At 42.2% G+C, this 18,379-nt stretch overlaps 1 protein-coding gene across 3 annotated transcripts in view; it reads right to left on the bottom strand.

The window, feature by feature from the left end:
• Positions 1-18,379, bottom strand: part of chd7 (chromodomain helicase DNA binding protein 7) — an 85,688-nt gene that overhangs the window by 37,350 nt on the left and 29,959 nt on the right. For 2 of the 3 annotated variants that reach the window (XM_046051135.1, XM_046051136.1), the window contains exons 4-9: positions 15,543-16,033; positions 5,552-5,696; positions 3,444-3,569; positions 2,878-2,943; positions 1,753-1,808; positions 304-418 (exon numbers count right to left, since the gene is read on the bottom strand). In XM_046051135.1, the coding sequence (XP_045907091.1) occupies positions 304-418; positions 1,753-1,808; positions 2,878-2,943; positions 3,444-3,569; positions 5,552-5,696; positions 15,543-16,033 (999 nt within the window). The remainder of the gene's footprint in view (positions 1-303; positions 419-1,752; positions 1,809-2,877; positions 2,944-3,443; positions 3,570-5,551; positions 5,697-15,542; positions 16,034-18,379) is intronic. The other variant, XM_046051137.1, reaches the window with a different exon arrangement.

Raw genomic sequence — 18,379 nt, 5'->3', positions numbered from 1 at the left:
ACGTAATTTTGATAATCAATTAATCGTTTTAAGTTTTTTTTAAAGAAAAAAGTTAAAGTTATCTGATTTCAGCTACTTAAATATGAATATTTTCTGTTTTCTTTCCTCCTCTGTGACAATGAACTGAATGTATTTGGGTTGTAGACAAAAGAAGACATTTGAGGACGTCATTATGGGCTTTGGGAAACACTGATTTTATAGACCAAGCAACTTATCAATTAATCAAGAAAATTAACTGACTAAGTTAAGTGACTATGAAAATAATCGTCACAGCCCTAGACTGTAATGTAGAGTGCACCTTACCTCAGTTATGAAGCTGTTGAGTTGCTGCTTGGCCTTAAACCTCTTAATCTTCTGGTGTATTCTCTTGTCCTTCTCCAGCTCCTCCAGGTCTGCCCAGCGGCAGTGGAGGTACGAACTGAGACACGAGAGACACAAAAACACTAAGTGATTCATATCAGAGACAGACAGTGCAGCAATGCTTGTGGCAAAAACTCATGCTCGTTTCTTTACTGGGGGTACATGTTGGTTTTCAGAGATTGGTGGATGGGAGGTGCTGAACAAGCTGTAGACTGCAAAATCAGCAGAAATATTTTCAAAATGTGGGTGCTGTAGAAGGCTTTCTTGTGAAAACAATCAAAGACGCAGTTCACAGAGTGATGAGAAGTGGTGGGCAGCAGCCCAGACCTACACAACAGCACCGGTCTAACAGCCTGGAGAAGTTCTCAGCACTGTGTCAAAAGCCAAACGAAGACCTGAGGCCTTTTCAATTTAGAGCACATAAAAAGTTCCCTTGCAAAATCGCTTGAGTTTATGTATGTAAATAGACAACTTGCCGTCACAGGCTGGGTACAAAGTAAAGCTCAAATTATTCTCAAGTCAAGAAAAGTAATTGGCAACAATTTTGAGATTCACTTCAAACGATTTGAGTTTGATTCATTTAAAAAAAAAAGACAGTGTCAAAATGTTACTTCTTCCAGGCTCATCTATTTTTCAGCAAACAAAACATAAGCTTGCAGATTTGTCTGGTTCCCCGGATGTGGCATTGTTGGACTATTGAGACTTAAGTCAGCCGTAACGTGGCTAGATATACATATACGTTCATGCAGCGTTACTAAAGCGTCCTCCTGCATTCTTCACAGCAGAGTTCTGTGAACCATTATTTACTATGGATAAATGCTACCAGCGGAAAAACTGAACTAGCTAGAGCCAATCAAAGAACTGCGATACATCTGACACTGGCAGGGAGTCAAGGTGCAAAGAGTAGCTAAGGTCACCGGTAAGCTACGCTGTGTCATCTATGAAAATGTCGAAATCTCATTTTATCATTTGAAATCATGTGATAAAAAATGTGTATTCCACACGCAGCTCAAATATTTTGTTTTTGACTGACTGGAGTCTGAAATTTACACAAATAAAATGTGTGTCAGCTGAATAAATGACTACTAAGCTAATATTTCTAAGCTGGAAAAGAAAAATCAGTGTTTAGCCATATGATGGGATGTAACTGTAGTACAACCTCTTCTTGTGTTGACGCAAGAGTGGATCTGTAGCACAAATAAATGAGTCATCTCATGGTAAAAAAAAGCAAATGAGGCTTTCAGGCTGAATATACTGAGCCTTTCATGCTTATGGACCTCTGGACACCCTGGTGTGCGTGTGTGTGTGTTGAAAATAAGTCTAAAAAAGAGGAAGCCCTGCTGTGAAAGACAAGAGAGGTGGAGAGGGGGGGAAAGCTAGCATGCTACTCACAAGCCCTTGAACTTGACATAGAACTCCTCCACCTCCATTTCCTCCCCCGACTCCCGCTGAAAAGAAAAAAAGGTTAATAATCACAGCAAATATAGCAACGGCATGGTGAAAGAACTCGCTTGTCATTGTTATACAACATGCGGTTGAATCAGTGAAGTGGCGCAGAAGGAGCCTGCACACCAGTTTCACACCGACATGTCAGTCATCACTGAATCTCACTCTCGGCCCGATATCCACACACACGGGGAAAGAATACTTTCATTTCATATGCTGTCAGACTCTCCGCTATTTGCTTTTGAATACAACATAAAAGGCCACTTGTGAATAAAGCTTGAGGAGAAGTGGTTAGAAATTTTTTCTTTGGGGGAAAATATGAACAAGTTTAACTTCAAAACTACAAAACGATTAATAGTAAAAAAGATGTGGCTGACGACAAACGTAAAAATTAAACAGAGATAAAGCAGGTCTTTGTACATGTGAGAGAGAGGGGAAATACCAAAACAGGAACCGCAGCCGTCCACTTCCATTCACCATTACTACAGTAACACACACACACACTCCACCATGCTACTACTAGTGTAATGCTATGAATCATCAATCACACACACCCTGCCTGAGGAAACGTTAGCTTGGCGTCTGGCATAGCTAGCATTGTGGTTTTGGCTGTGTGCCAAGCCCGGGGTCAATTCTGAATGGAGCTGCGCGAGTGTGAGAGTGTGTACGAGTGTGTGTGTGTGTGTGTGTGTGTGTGTGGGGGGGGGGGTGTAACCCATTGGCAGCTGGCTAGCAAAGAAAAGTTGGCTGGTGACTTTGTGTGTGTGCGCATGTGTTGGCTCAGGGATGAGCTTTCGTTAGACGAGCCGTCTAAAACAAACCCGTGAAGAGACACACATACAGAGTTATTCAGATACACATACACCCTTCTTTAACACACAGAGCTACAAGCACACACACAAACACATAAATACTAAAATACAAGACCTCTGTCTCTGAGGTGTGCGCGTGCGTGTGTGTGTGTATATAATCTCCTTAGGCCAGCTGCGGATCAGCTAATCAGATGACGTAAATCATGATTCGGGCCAGTGTGTCTGTGCGCTGTGTTAGTTCCTATGGTGTGTGTGTCACCTCTTTCTTGGTGGTGCGCAAGCCCATGATCTTCTCCACAACGGGCCCTTCAGCCTCAGCTACGTCCTGGAAACACACAGAACAGTCTCAGTGTTGGAGCTTCAATGCATTATGTCACATATTTTGATATCAGCAGCCTGATCCAGCAGCTGAAGTCTGAAACGCACTGTCTTTATAAAGCCTAGAGCACAGAAACAACTGACACACGCCATTCCTTCAGGTAAAATTGAGATGGTAGATTTAAAAGGAGACAAAAGTGCAATCCTTGATAATATATGCAACTATTTCTTCATTAAAACAGTTTTTATTGAGTTTACGATTTTCATTCTCAATGGACCAAGCTAAATGCCAGAAAACTGGGCAGGTATTTTATTTTGTTTTATACTAGTGACGATACATTATTTCAGTTTCAGTACTGATACCGAACTTACTTATTAAATAAACAACTAGGAATCACTTAGTTAAAATACAGACAGAACAAGTTTATAAAAATATTGTAGGCAACACGTTTCTGTATACATATTAATTTATAAAATCTAAACCAACACTAGAAACCCAAACTGTACCTGCTGTTGTGATGACGATGGGGACTTAGGTGCTGGTGAGTCATCTCCGCTGTCGTCATCTGAGATCCTAAACTCCAGATCCTCGGTGTACCTCTTCCTCTTCACCTGACGGCTAGAACGACGCTTCTGTTGGATCGAGGAAGAGACCAAGAAAATCCACGCTTAGCTATTGGATGACTTGTTACCATGCCCCTTTCCACTTCATTAAAAAACATTTACTAAATTGTAACACAAAGACATTTAAACATTTGTAAATATGTAGTAACACAATACAAAAACAAAATTATATTGCATTTTGTAGAACACTACATTGAATCAGGAACGGAGAGTATAAACTACTTCAGATGCTCATTCACAAGGTCGCCCTCTTCCAAGAAACACACTTAATTTTCATGGTTCTCTTCCATATGGTGCAGCATGTTATCCATATCAACTTTGAAGAAAACAGCACCCAATTTGTTGGACTCCAAATGTTGCCAAACTATAATCATGTACAAAAAAATAAAAATAAAACTGCTGTAGAGGGCTGTTGGTGAACAGGCTAAAGAGGACTCACTGCTGCTAAGTTGCTTTCCTATTTGAATGAGAGCCACAAGTCTTTATGCAACTAATAGCCAGATGCTACTCTGTTTACATGGCCCACAGAATTACATCTGCATAAGAATTACAGTGGGCTTCTGCTTGTTCTTCCAGAAAGCACCTTCCATACAAAACACTTGAAAATAGGGCTGGACAATATGGACAAAAATGTTATCACAATAAAAAGTTTAATATCGATATCAATTAAATTACATACAAAACAATTCTGAATAAATCTTTCTCAACAAAATATGCATGAGTAAAATTAAGTAAGAGCTTTTTTCAGTTCTTTTCCCTCAACAAAATAAACATCTTAATAAAAAATGAAGTCCTTATTAGTGTGATTCAAGTGAATAAAAAACCAAACATTTATTGAACATTTCTTATGTTATTGAAAAAATATATTATTGTTTGATTGTCCAGCCCTACTTGAAATATATTTTGATGTAGATAAAAACAAGGGGGGGGGGGGGGGGGGGGGGCAGTTCTTATTTCACCATTTTAAATTATACTTCATTCTCCATCTTAAGTGTTACTCACTTATTGAATCCACCTCCTTCTGGTCTCTCCACACTCACAGACCTAACTTACATCTGCTGCAAACACGTCAGCGTGCCCTGCTTCTTTCTGTCTCCCTGTATGTCTGCTTTGTGACTTTCTCCATCAGTAGTAGGCTAATAAGTAGTAGGGGAATAGAAAATAAGAGAACTCGTCTTCTGGACTTTTCCTTACAATTCGGTTCACAGCAGCAGCTGCGCCGTATATTGAGGCGGCGTGTTCACTGAAAATATACACCACTATGTGTCACTTAAAGCCTGGTTCACACTACACGATTTTTAGCACGATATGCCACTCAGCGAGCAAACGCTGGCAGGACTTTAGGGAAAAATTAATTAATTCAAACTATATCGGTATAAACGGTAATTTTATCTCTTGAAATTACTTCGGTATACCTCATTATACCGATCTATTGCCCAGCCTTAGACGTAGTCTCTGTGACGTCACCCACAGGTTTCTGAGGAAAGACTGAAACTCAGTAGTGGCTCCGCCGTCGCCATCTTGGCTAATTCACGCCTAATCCAAGAATGGGGAAAGAGGTGGAGCGTGGGTGGAGCTATGAGACCGCTGGCAATTGTGACGACATGCAACTGTCACTCAAAGCAGCCATGACCTTAATAATGCATAACTTTAAGCTTTAATATAAATTAAAAACAGTTATATACAAATTCAGTCCAGTTGTCACGAAGGGGGAAATTGGCTGTAGAGACCGAAACGGTTTTTTGTACCAGGCTGTAAACATGTTTATTTCTGCTGTAAAGTTGAGTATTTTAACATGGTGGTCTAGGGGGACTGGCCATTCGAAGAACTGCAGTTCTGTGGCACCTTTAGCTGGCTTCATTTTACAGCCCTGGAGGTTGCCGCTTGACTGCAACACAATAATTAGCCAGGACTTTGAAGATTTTTTTTAGATGCTTGGAAAGTTTAAACAAGCTTCAAAGCTTTTGTTTTTCCTTGTATGGATCCAGTACCTGTACACCGTCATCATCGTCCTCTTCAGGTGGTGAGGGGAGTGGAGACTTGACCTCCACGTCGTCGCTGACTGATGACTCTCTCTTCCTCTTGGGATCCTTTTTAGCAGCGGTAGCTCCGCCCTCGGACTCAACCTTTTTACTGCTATAGGAAGAGAGGGGGGGGGAAAGAAAAGAAAAACATTCACTGCTGAATTATTTCTGTGACTAAAACATCAAAACACTATTCCTCAAGGTGTTAACCCTTTTACAGTTGACAGACTGCAAAGCATTTGCACGTGTGTGACGGGGAGTGTGTGCGCCTGTCTGTCCCACGGCGGTCGCCATGTTTGATTTACCCATTTAGAAATCATTAGTGTGCCTCAGGCTCTGGCGCACAGGGGGTTAATATGATGAAAGACTGCAAGGAGGAGAGGGGAGGGGCCGAGGGACAAGGGAGCAAGATGGAGAGATACAGGCACAGTGAGGAAAAGAGAGGGGGGCCCAGAGAGAGACACACACAGGGAGGGAGTGAGTGAGAGACAGACAGGCAGACAGAGAGCGAGGCCCCAGAGAGGAGGGGGAGGGGTTGAAAGGCCCCCAGGCTTCCTCTAATCTCTGGCATGGAAAGAAAGAGGAGCTGGCTCTATCTGTGAGGGTGTGTGCATACACACCACAGAGGAAGGCAAGAGGACACTCAGCACCCCTCTTCTGTCTCTCACACAGTCTCTCTCAGTACTCACTTCACTGCCAGGAGCCATCAGAAATAATGTTGCGAGGGCAGTTTACAAAATGCTGATTTTCCAATACCAACATTACAGTTTGTATACTTGAGACATAATTAGGGTTGGGACTTGTTCCAGTATGAAATCTGCTTATAGAATCTGAACCCTTTCAAATCCAATTACTACATCTATTTAGCTTTGAACATTTTCAAGTAAAGTCCAGTTCACACTTCATGAAAAAGCCTTTGCATGTCACAGAGCTCGCCGACAGTCAGGGATGTGATCGGGTGAGCGATGCTGTTTACATTGACCCCAGATGCAAATTCAAAAATGCACTGTGGAATGTTCGGGGTGTGCACGTGTATGTATATAAATAACTATTGTTTTTTTATTTTAAAATGTTGCCATATTTTATTGTAGGCCTACACTTAATTATAAGTTGTGTGTGTAGCATGAAGGAACTACAAAATTTGTTTCGTTATGCAGCCTTGTGCTGTTTAATGACTAATAAACTACCTTGTACCTTGATTGGCAATCAAAGACATCAAAGACGCTCGGTGACGCATCGCCAGTAAAATATCTAGCATGCTTAATATCTGGAGCCAACTTGATATCCACATCCAGCCAATTAGAGCAGGCAGTCACTTTCCATTACAAAACATTTTTTCCTCACCTTCAACTCTCACACAGACAGTCCTTGCTAACCACCTGTTTACATCCATTCTTTCTGTGTAGCATACTAACTTTTGTAAGTCTTTTTCACAGCTTCTTGCTCCAACTAACAAAAGCAAATTCACAACTCTTAAATTGATAAACTAAATATTGTTTGTGCTGAATGATATTGGAAAAATCTGACATCTTTTCCTGTGATACAGCAAAATGAAAAAATGCACGGCATTTCACCACATACAGTGTGTTATTCATGTCCAGCTATACAATAATATGAATTTTCATCATTTGGGTATCTTTTGTATATCCTCTAAGGAAACAAATCCCCGCCTCCTACTAACACACTTGGTTCGGCCTTCTGCCGCCCTTCTAGAAATCAGCTTGTATGCGACAAGTGGAAAGAGAACAGGTGGAGAGATATTTGGGCAAAACAACACATTTCTTAATAAACTTTACAAACTTGTGTCACAGTTGTGTTATTTCCATGTGCCAATAAAGATACTTGGGCTTTAGGTATTGGCCGATGCAGAGTACAAATATGATACCAGTATAAAATTAACGAGCTGCCTAAATCTAAAGTTATGTAATATCAGATGGGCATTGCTTGTAGACTAGTCATGGAAAAAAAAGAACCTTGTGAGGTTCCTTTTAGACCAAGCAGCAAAAAAGTTGTAGCATGATGTGTTTGAGATGATTTGCCTTGACATAGCACATCCTGCAATGGGACTATTGCATGCCGGAGGAAGGGCTACCACTGAGCTTTTGCCAGCGGTAGTGCGGCAGTGCTATGGATTCTCCATTGGTGTATTATTTTGTATGTTATGTTCACAAATAAAAAGAAATTCAATAACTTCTTACATTGGTGTCCAACTACCTCTCACTTCACATATCTACATTTGTAAAATACAGTGAGAACAGTGGAAAAACCTTGTACCAAAGCCTCAGATCCAGTTATGGGAAGCACCAGGTTATGTGGTATTATGCATTGTTTTCTGCAGTGTTGAGAGTGGTACAGTGTGGTGTTTTTTACTTTACAAAGTAGACAACAGTAAAGTCTGATTACGGCTTTTGGCCTTTTTAAAGCGAACTTTTGAAATGCCGCAAAAAATAATAAAATGAGAAGCCTGCCACTCCTGTGCTTTGTGCACACCGGCTTCGCTAAAAAGAGACAGGATGAAGAGATTTATTAACACCGAAGTTTTGCGAATATGGGCATTTTGCAAACCTGGAACCGGATCCACAATGGAACAGGCTATCTCAACTCAACTGTACTATTCAGTCCTCAAAATGTTAAAAATACCAACACATGACTGTAAATTAAAGCCATCAGGACACAATAACGTGCTCCATAAACTTAAATAAAAAGATAAAATGAACAGTTGTGTCTTTGGTAGTCTGCGTTTCCCTCTGAAATACAGTATGCCTGGATCTCTCTCCCCCCCTATTCTGTGCCTCCCTCCTTCCCTCCTTCTTGCTCCCTCTCTCTCTACGTCTCTCGCCCCCTCTCTGTCCCTGGGGCCCTTCTCCTTTCATCCTCACGCCAAGAGCAATCACCATCTCCGTGGTAACGGCTGGTCATGTGACCTGCACCTGTTCCTCTGGCTGGTCGCCACACGCTGGAGCCATCTGGCCCCACACACGCGCACACACACACACACACTTCTTCACTTGGCTGCCTTCAACCCTCTCTTCCTCCCAGCTTCTTCATGGCCTCACTTCTCGTCTCTATCCCTTCATCACCTCTCCAACTCTCTAGTCCTCTTCTTCCGCTGTTTTAACTCTACAACTCTCCTCTCTGACTATCTCTTTCCTTTTTTATTTTCTGTCGAGTTTTGTCGTACCCAAAATTCTTCAGCCGTCAGAATGAATCAACGTGTACCACAATAAACTAGTTCCCTGCTCTCGCGTCAAAAACCGTTTAAACAGTGCTTTGTCACGTTATTCTGCTATTCAGTCTGGTACCACAAATTTGCTGTTTTGGTTCACCCTCAAAGCGTTGTTTTCAGAGAAAAGGCTCCAAAAACCCACTGTACCCTAACTGCTCAGCAACAAACAGCTCACAGACTTAGACTAGATCCACATTACTGTTTTTGATTAAACAGAGTTTTAAAATATAAACAATCCTTCCACACAAGCGTTTTAGCTGCGTATCGGAATTGATCACCCTCTATATTAAAAATTTTAGATTATAAAAATTATTTTGAAAACTGGACATTGTCACATGTGTATCCTCACGCTAAATTCATCCAGTCGGACCCAATTAGATAAATTATGTTGTATGTGGTTCTCGTATTGCGTAAGATGAAGCCTTCATAGCCTCTCTTCAGGTCAGACTCATACTGCAACACTGTAAAGACAGAAAATGACAGGATAAAGTCACTAACCTGCTTTTCAGCTCGCTATGGTCCGTTTCAGTGGATTTACCATAAAGGCTTTAATACGTGTGCACTCCAAATTATGGCGCGCCTAGCTTAATAGCTTTCTCACAAACGAGTGACAGAAAGAGACCATTAATGTTACTGTAGTTACCTCAAAAGAAAAGTGCTTGTCTTGAGTCAGATGCCAAAGCGTGTAAGCGTGCGAGCTTATAGAAGCATGGAGCAGCTCCCACAACACACAACGTTAGAGATCTGAAATGTTATGAGATGTGTAAAAATATTTTCGGTTCATTTTGAATCCTTAGCGGGGCAAATTAGACTGGCGGGCCGCCATGATCTCATTAATTAATGGGAAACACTGAAATGGTATTTCAAGAGTAGGCCTACAGGACAGGGCTAGCTGGTTAGCATGCTAACCTCAGTAGATATCTTTACAACACAATAAAAAGTCTATCACAATAAATCATCATGTTCGTTCATTTATTAATGTTTTAAACTAGAATCCTGGACATAGATTACACATTGCACGTTTAAAACCTCAATCTGAAACGTTGGAGGCTACTGTAAGGTCAGTCCGATGAGGAGTGAAGGTGATTACCGACGTCATTGTATTGCTAGAAAACCCTTATACTACCTGTTACCTATGAGAGAAGGTATTAGATCAATGCTGTGCTGCAAAGACGCTGACATGCCAATATATCAAGGCTAGTCCTCTCCAGGTGTACACATAAGCTCCTCCTCCCCTCTGATGAATACTCATGGGCTTATAGCCTAGCATTCACACATGCTGGCGAGTGTGAGAGAGGATTTGAGATGCTCCTTTCAGATTGAGGGAGAGAGGATAAAGGAAAGACAAGAAGCAGAGCAGTGGAGTAAAACATTGGGAGGGAAGGAAGAAGTGAAGAGGAAGATAAAAACAGGGAGAGGGTGGGGGTGTAAGGGACACCTGCTAGCGTGATGAGTCATACTGAACCCCCATGCTCTCACACACACCCATGGCAACAAAACCCAACACCAGTGCCAGTGGCACACACACCCCTTCTGTGTGTGTGTGTTCAGAAAGTGCTGTATTTGCCCACACATCTGCAGACACACACAAAGTGAGCTGCCTGCATGCCTGTCTGACTTCTTTGTGTGTACTGCAAACAAATCACCCACCCCAAACACACACACACACACTCTGAGGGAAGGGTGTGGCAACTGAGAGCTGAGTTATTTATAGATGTACTTCCTCTGAGAGAGGTAGACAGAGAGGGAGCGCGAGAGCGAAGGAAAACAAGGATAGAGAGAAAGAGCACAAGGTCAAAGGAGAGGAGTGAGCTGACTGGACAAGTAAACCACCTGACTCTCTGCGTGTGTCGCTCACACATGCACAACTTCCTAGACTACCTAATAAATAAAAAATGAAACCAATTGTGGTCAATGCATTTGAGCTTTCCATTTACTGTATTTTCATTAACTATTCTTGCCATTGAAGCACATTTTAATTACTTATTCTCTCCCCCTGAGAGTCAAAAATCTTAATCAAGACACATCTACAGGAATCAGTGAAACACTCTTCCCAGTGATATAATATCCCGTGTCAATCACTTCATAATTTCAAATATTGCCTCATAATCATCGAAATCAGTGCCTAGTCCAAGCAGCCAGTGCAGCAAACTAGGCTAAACAGGCTAGCCCACAGCCAAGTCCATGGCAACATTATACTTTGTGTTTACAGCACTAAAAGCATGATGGGAACCATGGTGGCAAAAATCTCTTAATATATATTGATCCCAAATGTAAGTCAATTAATAAAAAAACCCAGACAATTCATGAAATCTGACTTTGTTGGCTTTGATTTTTGGTACAGTAGTAAAACACATGGTCCTGTCAACATGGTTCTACTGGGCCTGAAAAACTGACTCTCCCCTTTCCATCCATGCCTCCCCTGCGGCACGTACACACAAACTTTCAGAATAACTGTTCCAACTTGATGGCAGCCTTACTTTCTTAAAATTTCTAGTCAATATAACATGACTTGTAGTGACAATGTCACAATAAGGAAGTTAAAACTGAAAAAACACCCTGTACTCACAAGGGTCAACAGTTCAGCAACATTCTGGTTACACAAATTAAGTTAAGGCTTCAGTCTGCTCTGTGGTGGCTTATTTGTTCATACAGAGATGAGTACACTGAGTATAAAGAAAACATACTGTAGCTTGGTATGGGCCACATGAACAACTCATGCACTTTGGGGCTTATTTTTATCTACCCACTGGTGGAAATCACACACAAATCCCCCAGAGATGCAAAGGCATGTATGTTGCTAGTGGCCTTTGAAAAGGATTTTCTCTACGCAAAGGGAAAGGTTTCTCAAAGTTAATTTTAAAGCTTCAACACTTTTAAAATCAAAAATGTATTCTAATTAGTCATCATTTGTGAACTACAACTAGTAACAATTCAGATTTGGGAACAATGTCCTGCCACTAGAAAACCGACACAGAAGAACTACTTAAAATCAAAAGGCAACCATTAAAATGGAATCTTGTGTATTTCCCATGTTTTTGTGTCTTTGACTAACTGGGACAAGGTTTTTTAAGTTGATCCGTGCTGTGGTCAATTGTGCCCCGTCAAAGTTAAGTCCACTGAAGTGCTTGTTTCTGCCGTTGACAGGCTCAGATTATTACTACAAGTATCCGACAACATTATGGTAAGGATCCCTACAAAGACAGATTTTCCTTTTTAAAAGAAAGATCCATTTAAGTAGAAACAGTCAATTGACAAAAATGGTGTTATTGTGTGACTTTGGTGTTTTTAAACCCTTTTGTGAAGGGAGTCTGGTGGTTTTGAAGAGAGCGATATAGCGACTGTTTCTGGCTAAACAAAAATATAAAAAAAAGGTCAGTCTCTGTTGTCAAACAGTAATATCAATCTGGGTCTGTCAGTGTCAAGAACAAGCACTTCAGTGGACGTACTTGCAAGGATTACTTTGCAGCCCTATTTTGCTGCTGCTCATTCAATACTGGACCACTTTAAAAAAAAAAATAAAAAAAATAAAAACACAAAACACTGTCCCAATAAGTCACATACACACAAAAACATCCAGGTTGAAAAGTACTGAAGTTACCCTTTAACTGCATAAAGAAGCAATGAAATCATCATTTAAAAACTAAAGACTTCATAAAAGACCTACAGACATACTGGATGACATTCCTATGGGGAATGAAACATAAAAAGCAAGAGCTTGAACATCATGAGCCACACCAAACTTCATTAAAAAAAAAAAAAGGCAATATAATGCGCATATATTGCATAAGACAACACGGCATAAGCAACCTCCATCTTCAACTCATGGCTTAAATCAGAAAGACAGACCGAAAGGAAGAGGGAAGATGGTGAGGACAATGGAGAGGAAAAGATGAAAGGATACACTCCTCTTCAGCAGGAAGAGGTGGGATTGGAGGGAGGGGAAAGGAGAAGAAAGAATGAAAGAGAAGATAGTTGGGTGATTGCAGCGTTCCACCATTTTAGAGTAGCAGTGAATGGCCGGCAGCCATTATTATGCTAAATTAACCTGGGAGCTCCAGGCCGCCACTCAAGATGGAGGAAAGGCCGACAACAGATAACAGCTAGTTTACCAACACACACACACGGCTGAGAATGGACTCCTCCCCCTCCACATTTCCTCTGCCCTCACACACACAGTTGGGCTGTGGAGTGGTCAGCAGCATGGTATTCATAATCATTAGACGCCATTTTCTGCCACAAAGATTACCAACGAACCCTCCCCCATCACCCCCCTCCCCCCCCATCACATGCCCCCTTACTGCCTCACAACCCCCCCACCCCTCCCATCCCCCACCTCTTTTCCAGTGGCCAATGCATGCATACGCGCACACACACACACACACCTCCCCCAGTGCTGACCTCCGCCTGTTGCTTTGCCCCCCGCCCCCCTTCCTTGGGATAAAAGGGGCGGAAGAAAGAGAGAGAGAGAGACTGAGGGCTGGGACGGAGGGAGGGACACGGGGCCGTCCTGACGCATTCCTCAGTCCGATCAAGTTTCCACCTTCATAATGAAAGCACACCTCACCATCTCATACTTACATTCTCTGACAGATTGCAAGCAAAGCATCCATATCAGGAGACCCCACAAGTTAAGACAAATAGTAGGATTTGAAAATGCCCCCCCCCCCCGTGAGGCGAGAGAAAGAGGGAAGTGATGAAGTTAGGCCCCATCCACACTACTGCGTTTTCATTTTAAAACAGACCTTTCACTACGTTTGCACCTCCAATCCAGGCTAAAATGGAAAAAGTCATGCAAAGCAGAAAAACAATGCTACTGACAGAGTTTTTATTTAGTATTTTTATTAAAATATCTTGTACCATGCAAATAACACTTATAGCCTAGGCCTAACCTTGAACATGTTTACTTTGTGACGACTCCCAGTCTGTTTTCTGCTGCCACACGCAAAAAAAAAATAATCTGGTACGATTCTTCCTCTGCATTACTTTATTATTTCGCCAAGTTCTCTTTAACTACGGCGTAGACCATCTGCTTCATGTTTACACCGGCACGCGCATGCCCAGTGTACGTTTTCAGTCATTTTAATAGAGAGATCAACTCTGATATCCGTTCACACCAGCGGAGATTGTATTCGTTGTAAAACTAAAATGGAGTAGTGCGGATGGGGCGTCAGAGATGAGGAGAGATAACACCACAGAGCTCTGTGTAAACAAAGCAAACCAACGCTGATATTGACAAACACTGAGAAGTGCTAGAGGTTCGTTGGAAGAGAAGGTGTTATATGGTCAAAATTTTAAAAAGACAACGGTGGCAATAATCTGTACTTTTCTCGTCAACAACAATGAATGTATCCTAACTTATGTGCATCAAAGCCTGATTTATCTTATTCCGCTGTACCATAGAGCTTCACTGTTATAAAATAAACACATGAATGACATGTCACAGTACAGGACACACGGATTCACAAATAATCCCTGGGTAGCAGCATGAAACACCATCCCAGCAATTAGCCCTCTTCTGCAGCGATGAACAAAACTAAGTAAGAAAAGCGGGAAAACTAACCTCAAAGAAACATGTTCTTTTATAACGGCTGTGAAAACGTCTTCAGATCTCTTTATACAACTGAAACACCAAACTGGCCAAAGTAGCCATTTATCCTGGGAAAAGAAATCTTCAAACTTCGAGTTCAAGTTTATTTATTTTATGCAATTGTCTGGCATTTCCAATTGGGTTCCAACAGACCAGGTGCTGACCGAAGATGATGTTCATGTCCACCTGACCTGCAGAACTAGTTTTAACCCTGTTGATCAGTTTTTATATAAGAAAATGTGATTGATACTCCGATTGGTCTGTCTAGAAGTCCATGCTCCACTAAGCCCTGTGATCACTCACACACACACTCTGTGGCGGTCGGGTGTTTCACAGTTCAGAGGTGGTGACCCCTCCAGTTCCCCCTGGTTGGTTGCATGAGTGATGGATCTAGTGTGTGTGTGTGTTTCTGTGCATACAAGCTTGTGTTTATGTAGCTACAGTCTCACTTGCCGTCATTAAAATGTAGATGTTTAACAGATCTCTATGCTGCACCAAATAGACTGCAGCATGTGGAATATTTAAGAAGTAATTGTTCATATTACCATGGCTATGAAAGTTCTAGTCAACACATTTCTTCTGTTTTCCACAGGTTACCTCCTGACCTGTCTGCCTCTTGTTTGATTCATTTCCGTTTCCATATATATGTATATGTGGAACTGAAAACATCACATTTGCACTTAGTGGTTAAAGCTAGGACAGACAACCAGCAAGACAGCTAGACTGAAAAAATAAATCCTTCAGGCCTCCAAACTCCCACAAAACCACGATAAGTGAGGAACTGGAAATGTTGGCTGCATGTTTGCTGCCATTCTCGGTTGACTAGCTCGCTAGTTTTACCAATATGTCTGCCTAGCCTTGTGGGAGACTCTAGTCACAACAAGCAATGAGTGCATGGCCAGAGTGCACGCAGACAGGCAGGCCATTTTTGATTTATTCATTGCTGTAGGGATGTAAAGACTCAAACGTACTTATAAAATAAATTAATTCACAACATCAAATCTTATAACCAGAAGTGTTATCAGCAGCTGATGAAGTTTTACTTACTTCACCTGGTAGTTTGCACATGTTAGCCAGCTTTCTACAGTGGTGCATCAGAAACAACCAAGCACACACGCCGACTAATGCAAAGCTGCGCTCACCTGGTTTTCTTGGGGGTCTTGGTCTTGGGAGTGGAATTCTTGGTTTTCTTCTCCTTGGGCTCCTTGGGCTCCTTGGGCTCTTTGGGGGTTCTGGGTGTTTTGGGCGTCTTCGGGGTCTTGGGCTCTTTGGGCTCCTTGCCCTCCGCCTTCTCCTTTGGTTTCTTTTTCCGCTTTTTCTTCTCCTCCACCGGCGGCGAACTTCCCTCCACAATTCCTGTGCCAGTAACCTGTTCACCCGCATCACTTCCTGTCCCGGGAAATTCGGACTTGACGTCTTCCTCACCTCCTGCGCCTTTTTTTGCTGCCTTCTTTCCTCCCTCTTGTTCCTCTCCATCCATTACTTTTGATTTCTTCTTCCTCTTCTTTTTTGGCTTGGTCTCCTGGTCGCTGGGTTGCTCTGTGCTGATAGGCTGGCCGGGGGCGCCGGCGCCAACTGTCGGCCTGTCAGAAGCCATCGTTGAGGCATCACCTGACGGGTCGATGGGGGAATGCTGGCGGGGGTGAGAGAGACAGATATAAGTTAACTTGAGCTTTTCAGAGACTTTATGCTATGTAAAATCCCACTAAGTAACACACTTATAGCCAGAAAACAAACTTACAGTAGTCGCTAGAGCTAAAATGATTACTCAATTGAAAAGTCACAGACAGATTTGGTTGAAATCTGGTCAAAATGTTAAGTCACCTTTCCGGTAAAAATCTCAAACATCCGCTGCTTGAGTTCTCTGCTCGTTATATCATTACAAAGTAAATATATAACTGTTAGTCAGACAAAATGAGTAATGTGGTGAGGTCACCTTTGGCTCAGTTGTGATGGGTATTTTTTACCATTTTATTATTTTTTTAATACACTAAATGTTTGAGTAATTGTTATGGGAATTTTTTTTAATTGTAAAAAATAATTTTCAGTTTACTGCCATAGAAGACCAAGAAAACCAACAAATTGGAGATGCTGGAACCAGAGACTTGCCATTTTGCTTAAAATAACTTTAAATGATTACTCAAATTTACCGATGATGTTTTTTGTTGATTACCTAATCAATTTATCGCTTCAGCTCTAAAATAAATTACATAAAATATGGATCAGTGAGCACGTGTCATGAAATGTCTATGTTAATCAACACTGCTTCAGCCATGCCAGCCTGTCAATCAATACTACCGTTTTCTGCAGGATGGGGGTTGAATTTGTCTGTAATTGACTACAAAGCGGAGGGGAGGTCGGGTGGGTGGGGGGGTATCCATCCATCCATCCATCCATCCATGCACACACAGGAAGTGCATTGACCATTGAAGCCAATTTGACATAGTGGCCAAACTGTAAAATGACAACTTTAGGATCCGTAACACCGTAGGCACCAAAATCCTCAGATGTGAAAAAAGCGGCTTAAAAACAGTGGAATTTCTCTTCTCTGAGCCGCAATCCTCACAAAATCTATCAGAATTTGTTAAATTCAGTCAGATAAGTCTAGAATAGCTGATTAAATGATTAAATAATTTTATCCTCATTAACAGTCAGCAGAGGGAAGAGTAGGTAGTGATTATTTTGACTGATACTGCAGTTGTGATATGATTTGCGATTGTGGAGGAAATTACAATTTTATTTTCAATGTAAAACATATTTAAAGGATTATTGAGTCATTTTACCAAAGAAGTCTGTAGAATACGAAGTGTAGGCCGGGACATTTCTGCAGGACAACTATATTTAACGTTAAATGGTATTTTGACACGCATTTAACCTTTAATACAGTGATTTGAAAACTGCAGTAGGTCGTATTGCAATTTTGATTAATTGTTCAGCCCAAGCAGCGAGCTAAACCAGAATTTAGCCATTCTGCAGCAGAAGTCTAGTGAGCTTGCTCTTATGGGGCAGCACAAAGCGGAAGTCGAACTTTATTGGCTTCATGCTCCACTGAGCAGCTTTCATAGGATGAACAGAGCCCCGCCTCCAACGCTGTATCCAGTTCTCTCTATACATCAATGCATGCACATGGCTGTCACCACCTCCTCTCTCCTCGACTCCCTGTTGCTTCAGTTTCCTCCCCACTGCCCCTCCGGCAGGCTTTCCTTAAACATACTGACTGACACCTCACTTTTCCTCCTACTTTGCTCTCCTCCAGACTAAATCCTCTCTCTCTCCTTCCTCCACCTCCTCGCTCCCAAGTAAGCTTTCTGTGACAGGCAACTGGTTACCAGCTGTTGGGAGCCTCTCCAGCTGCCTCTCCTCCCTCTCCCTCTCTTCCATCCCTCCCTCCCTCCCTCCTTCTCTCCCTCTATCCAGCTGCTCAGGGTCCCAGTAGCAGATGGGAAATCAGGCATCATGACACGAATAAATTATCTCCATACTTCAAAAAGGCGCAGCGAGGGAGTATGTGTGTGTCATACGAGAGAGAGTTTGCCTTTGAGATTGTGTATGTGCGTGTGTAACGCACATGTGCATATCGGTGGGTGTCAAAGTGCGTCAACGAGGTGTGTGTGTGTGCGCGCATCAGCAAGTTTATATCAAAATGCCACGGCAGCAGCTCCTTTGTGCGCGCACACACGCACTTAAAGGATAGCTAAGGTTGTGTTCACGGTGTGTTGTGGGAAAGAGTTCGGGTGCTATCACATAAAGTCCACTTCCATCAGGAGAATGATATTGCACACACACACACACACCAAACTACTGCAAGGTCATGCATCACACAAACCTCTGCACACATACACCTGCTGACACACACGTAAACTGAGCCATTTAGACACATAAATAGGAGGGAGGAGGGGTGTAGCTATGGGAGAGGGTGGGAGAGAGACAATCACAGAGTGTGTATGTGGAAGGGGGGGGGGGGGGGGGGGGGGGGTGC

This window comes from Micropterus dolomieu, linkage group LG06 (genome assembly GCF_021292245.1).
Source record: "Micropterus dolomieu isolate WLL.071019.BEF.003 ecotype Adirondacks linkage group LG06, ASM2129224v1, whole genome shotgun sequence".
Lineage (NCBI taxonomy): Eukaryota > Metazoa > Chordata > Actinopteri > Centrarchiformes > Centrarchidae > Micropterus > Micropterus dolomieu.
The sequence above is the reverse complement of the archived record's forward strand: the minus strand, read 5'-3'. Positions and strand labels throughout refer to the sequence as shown.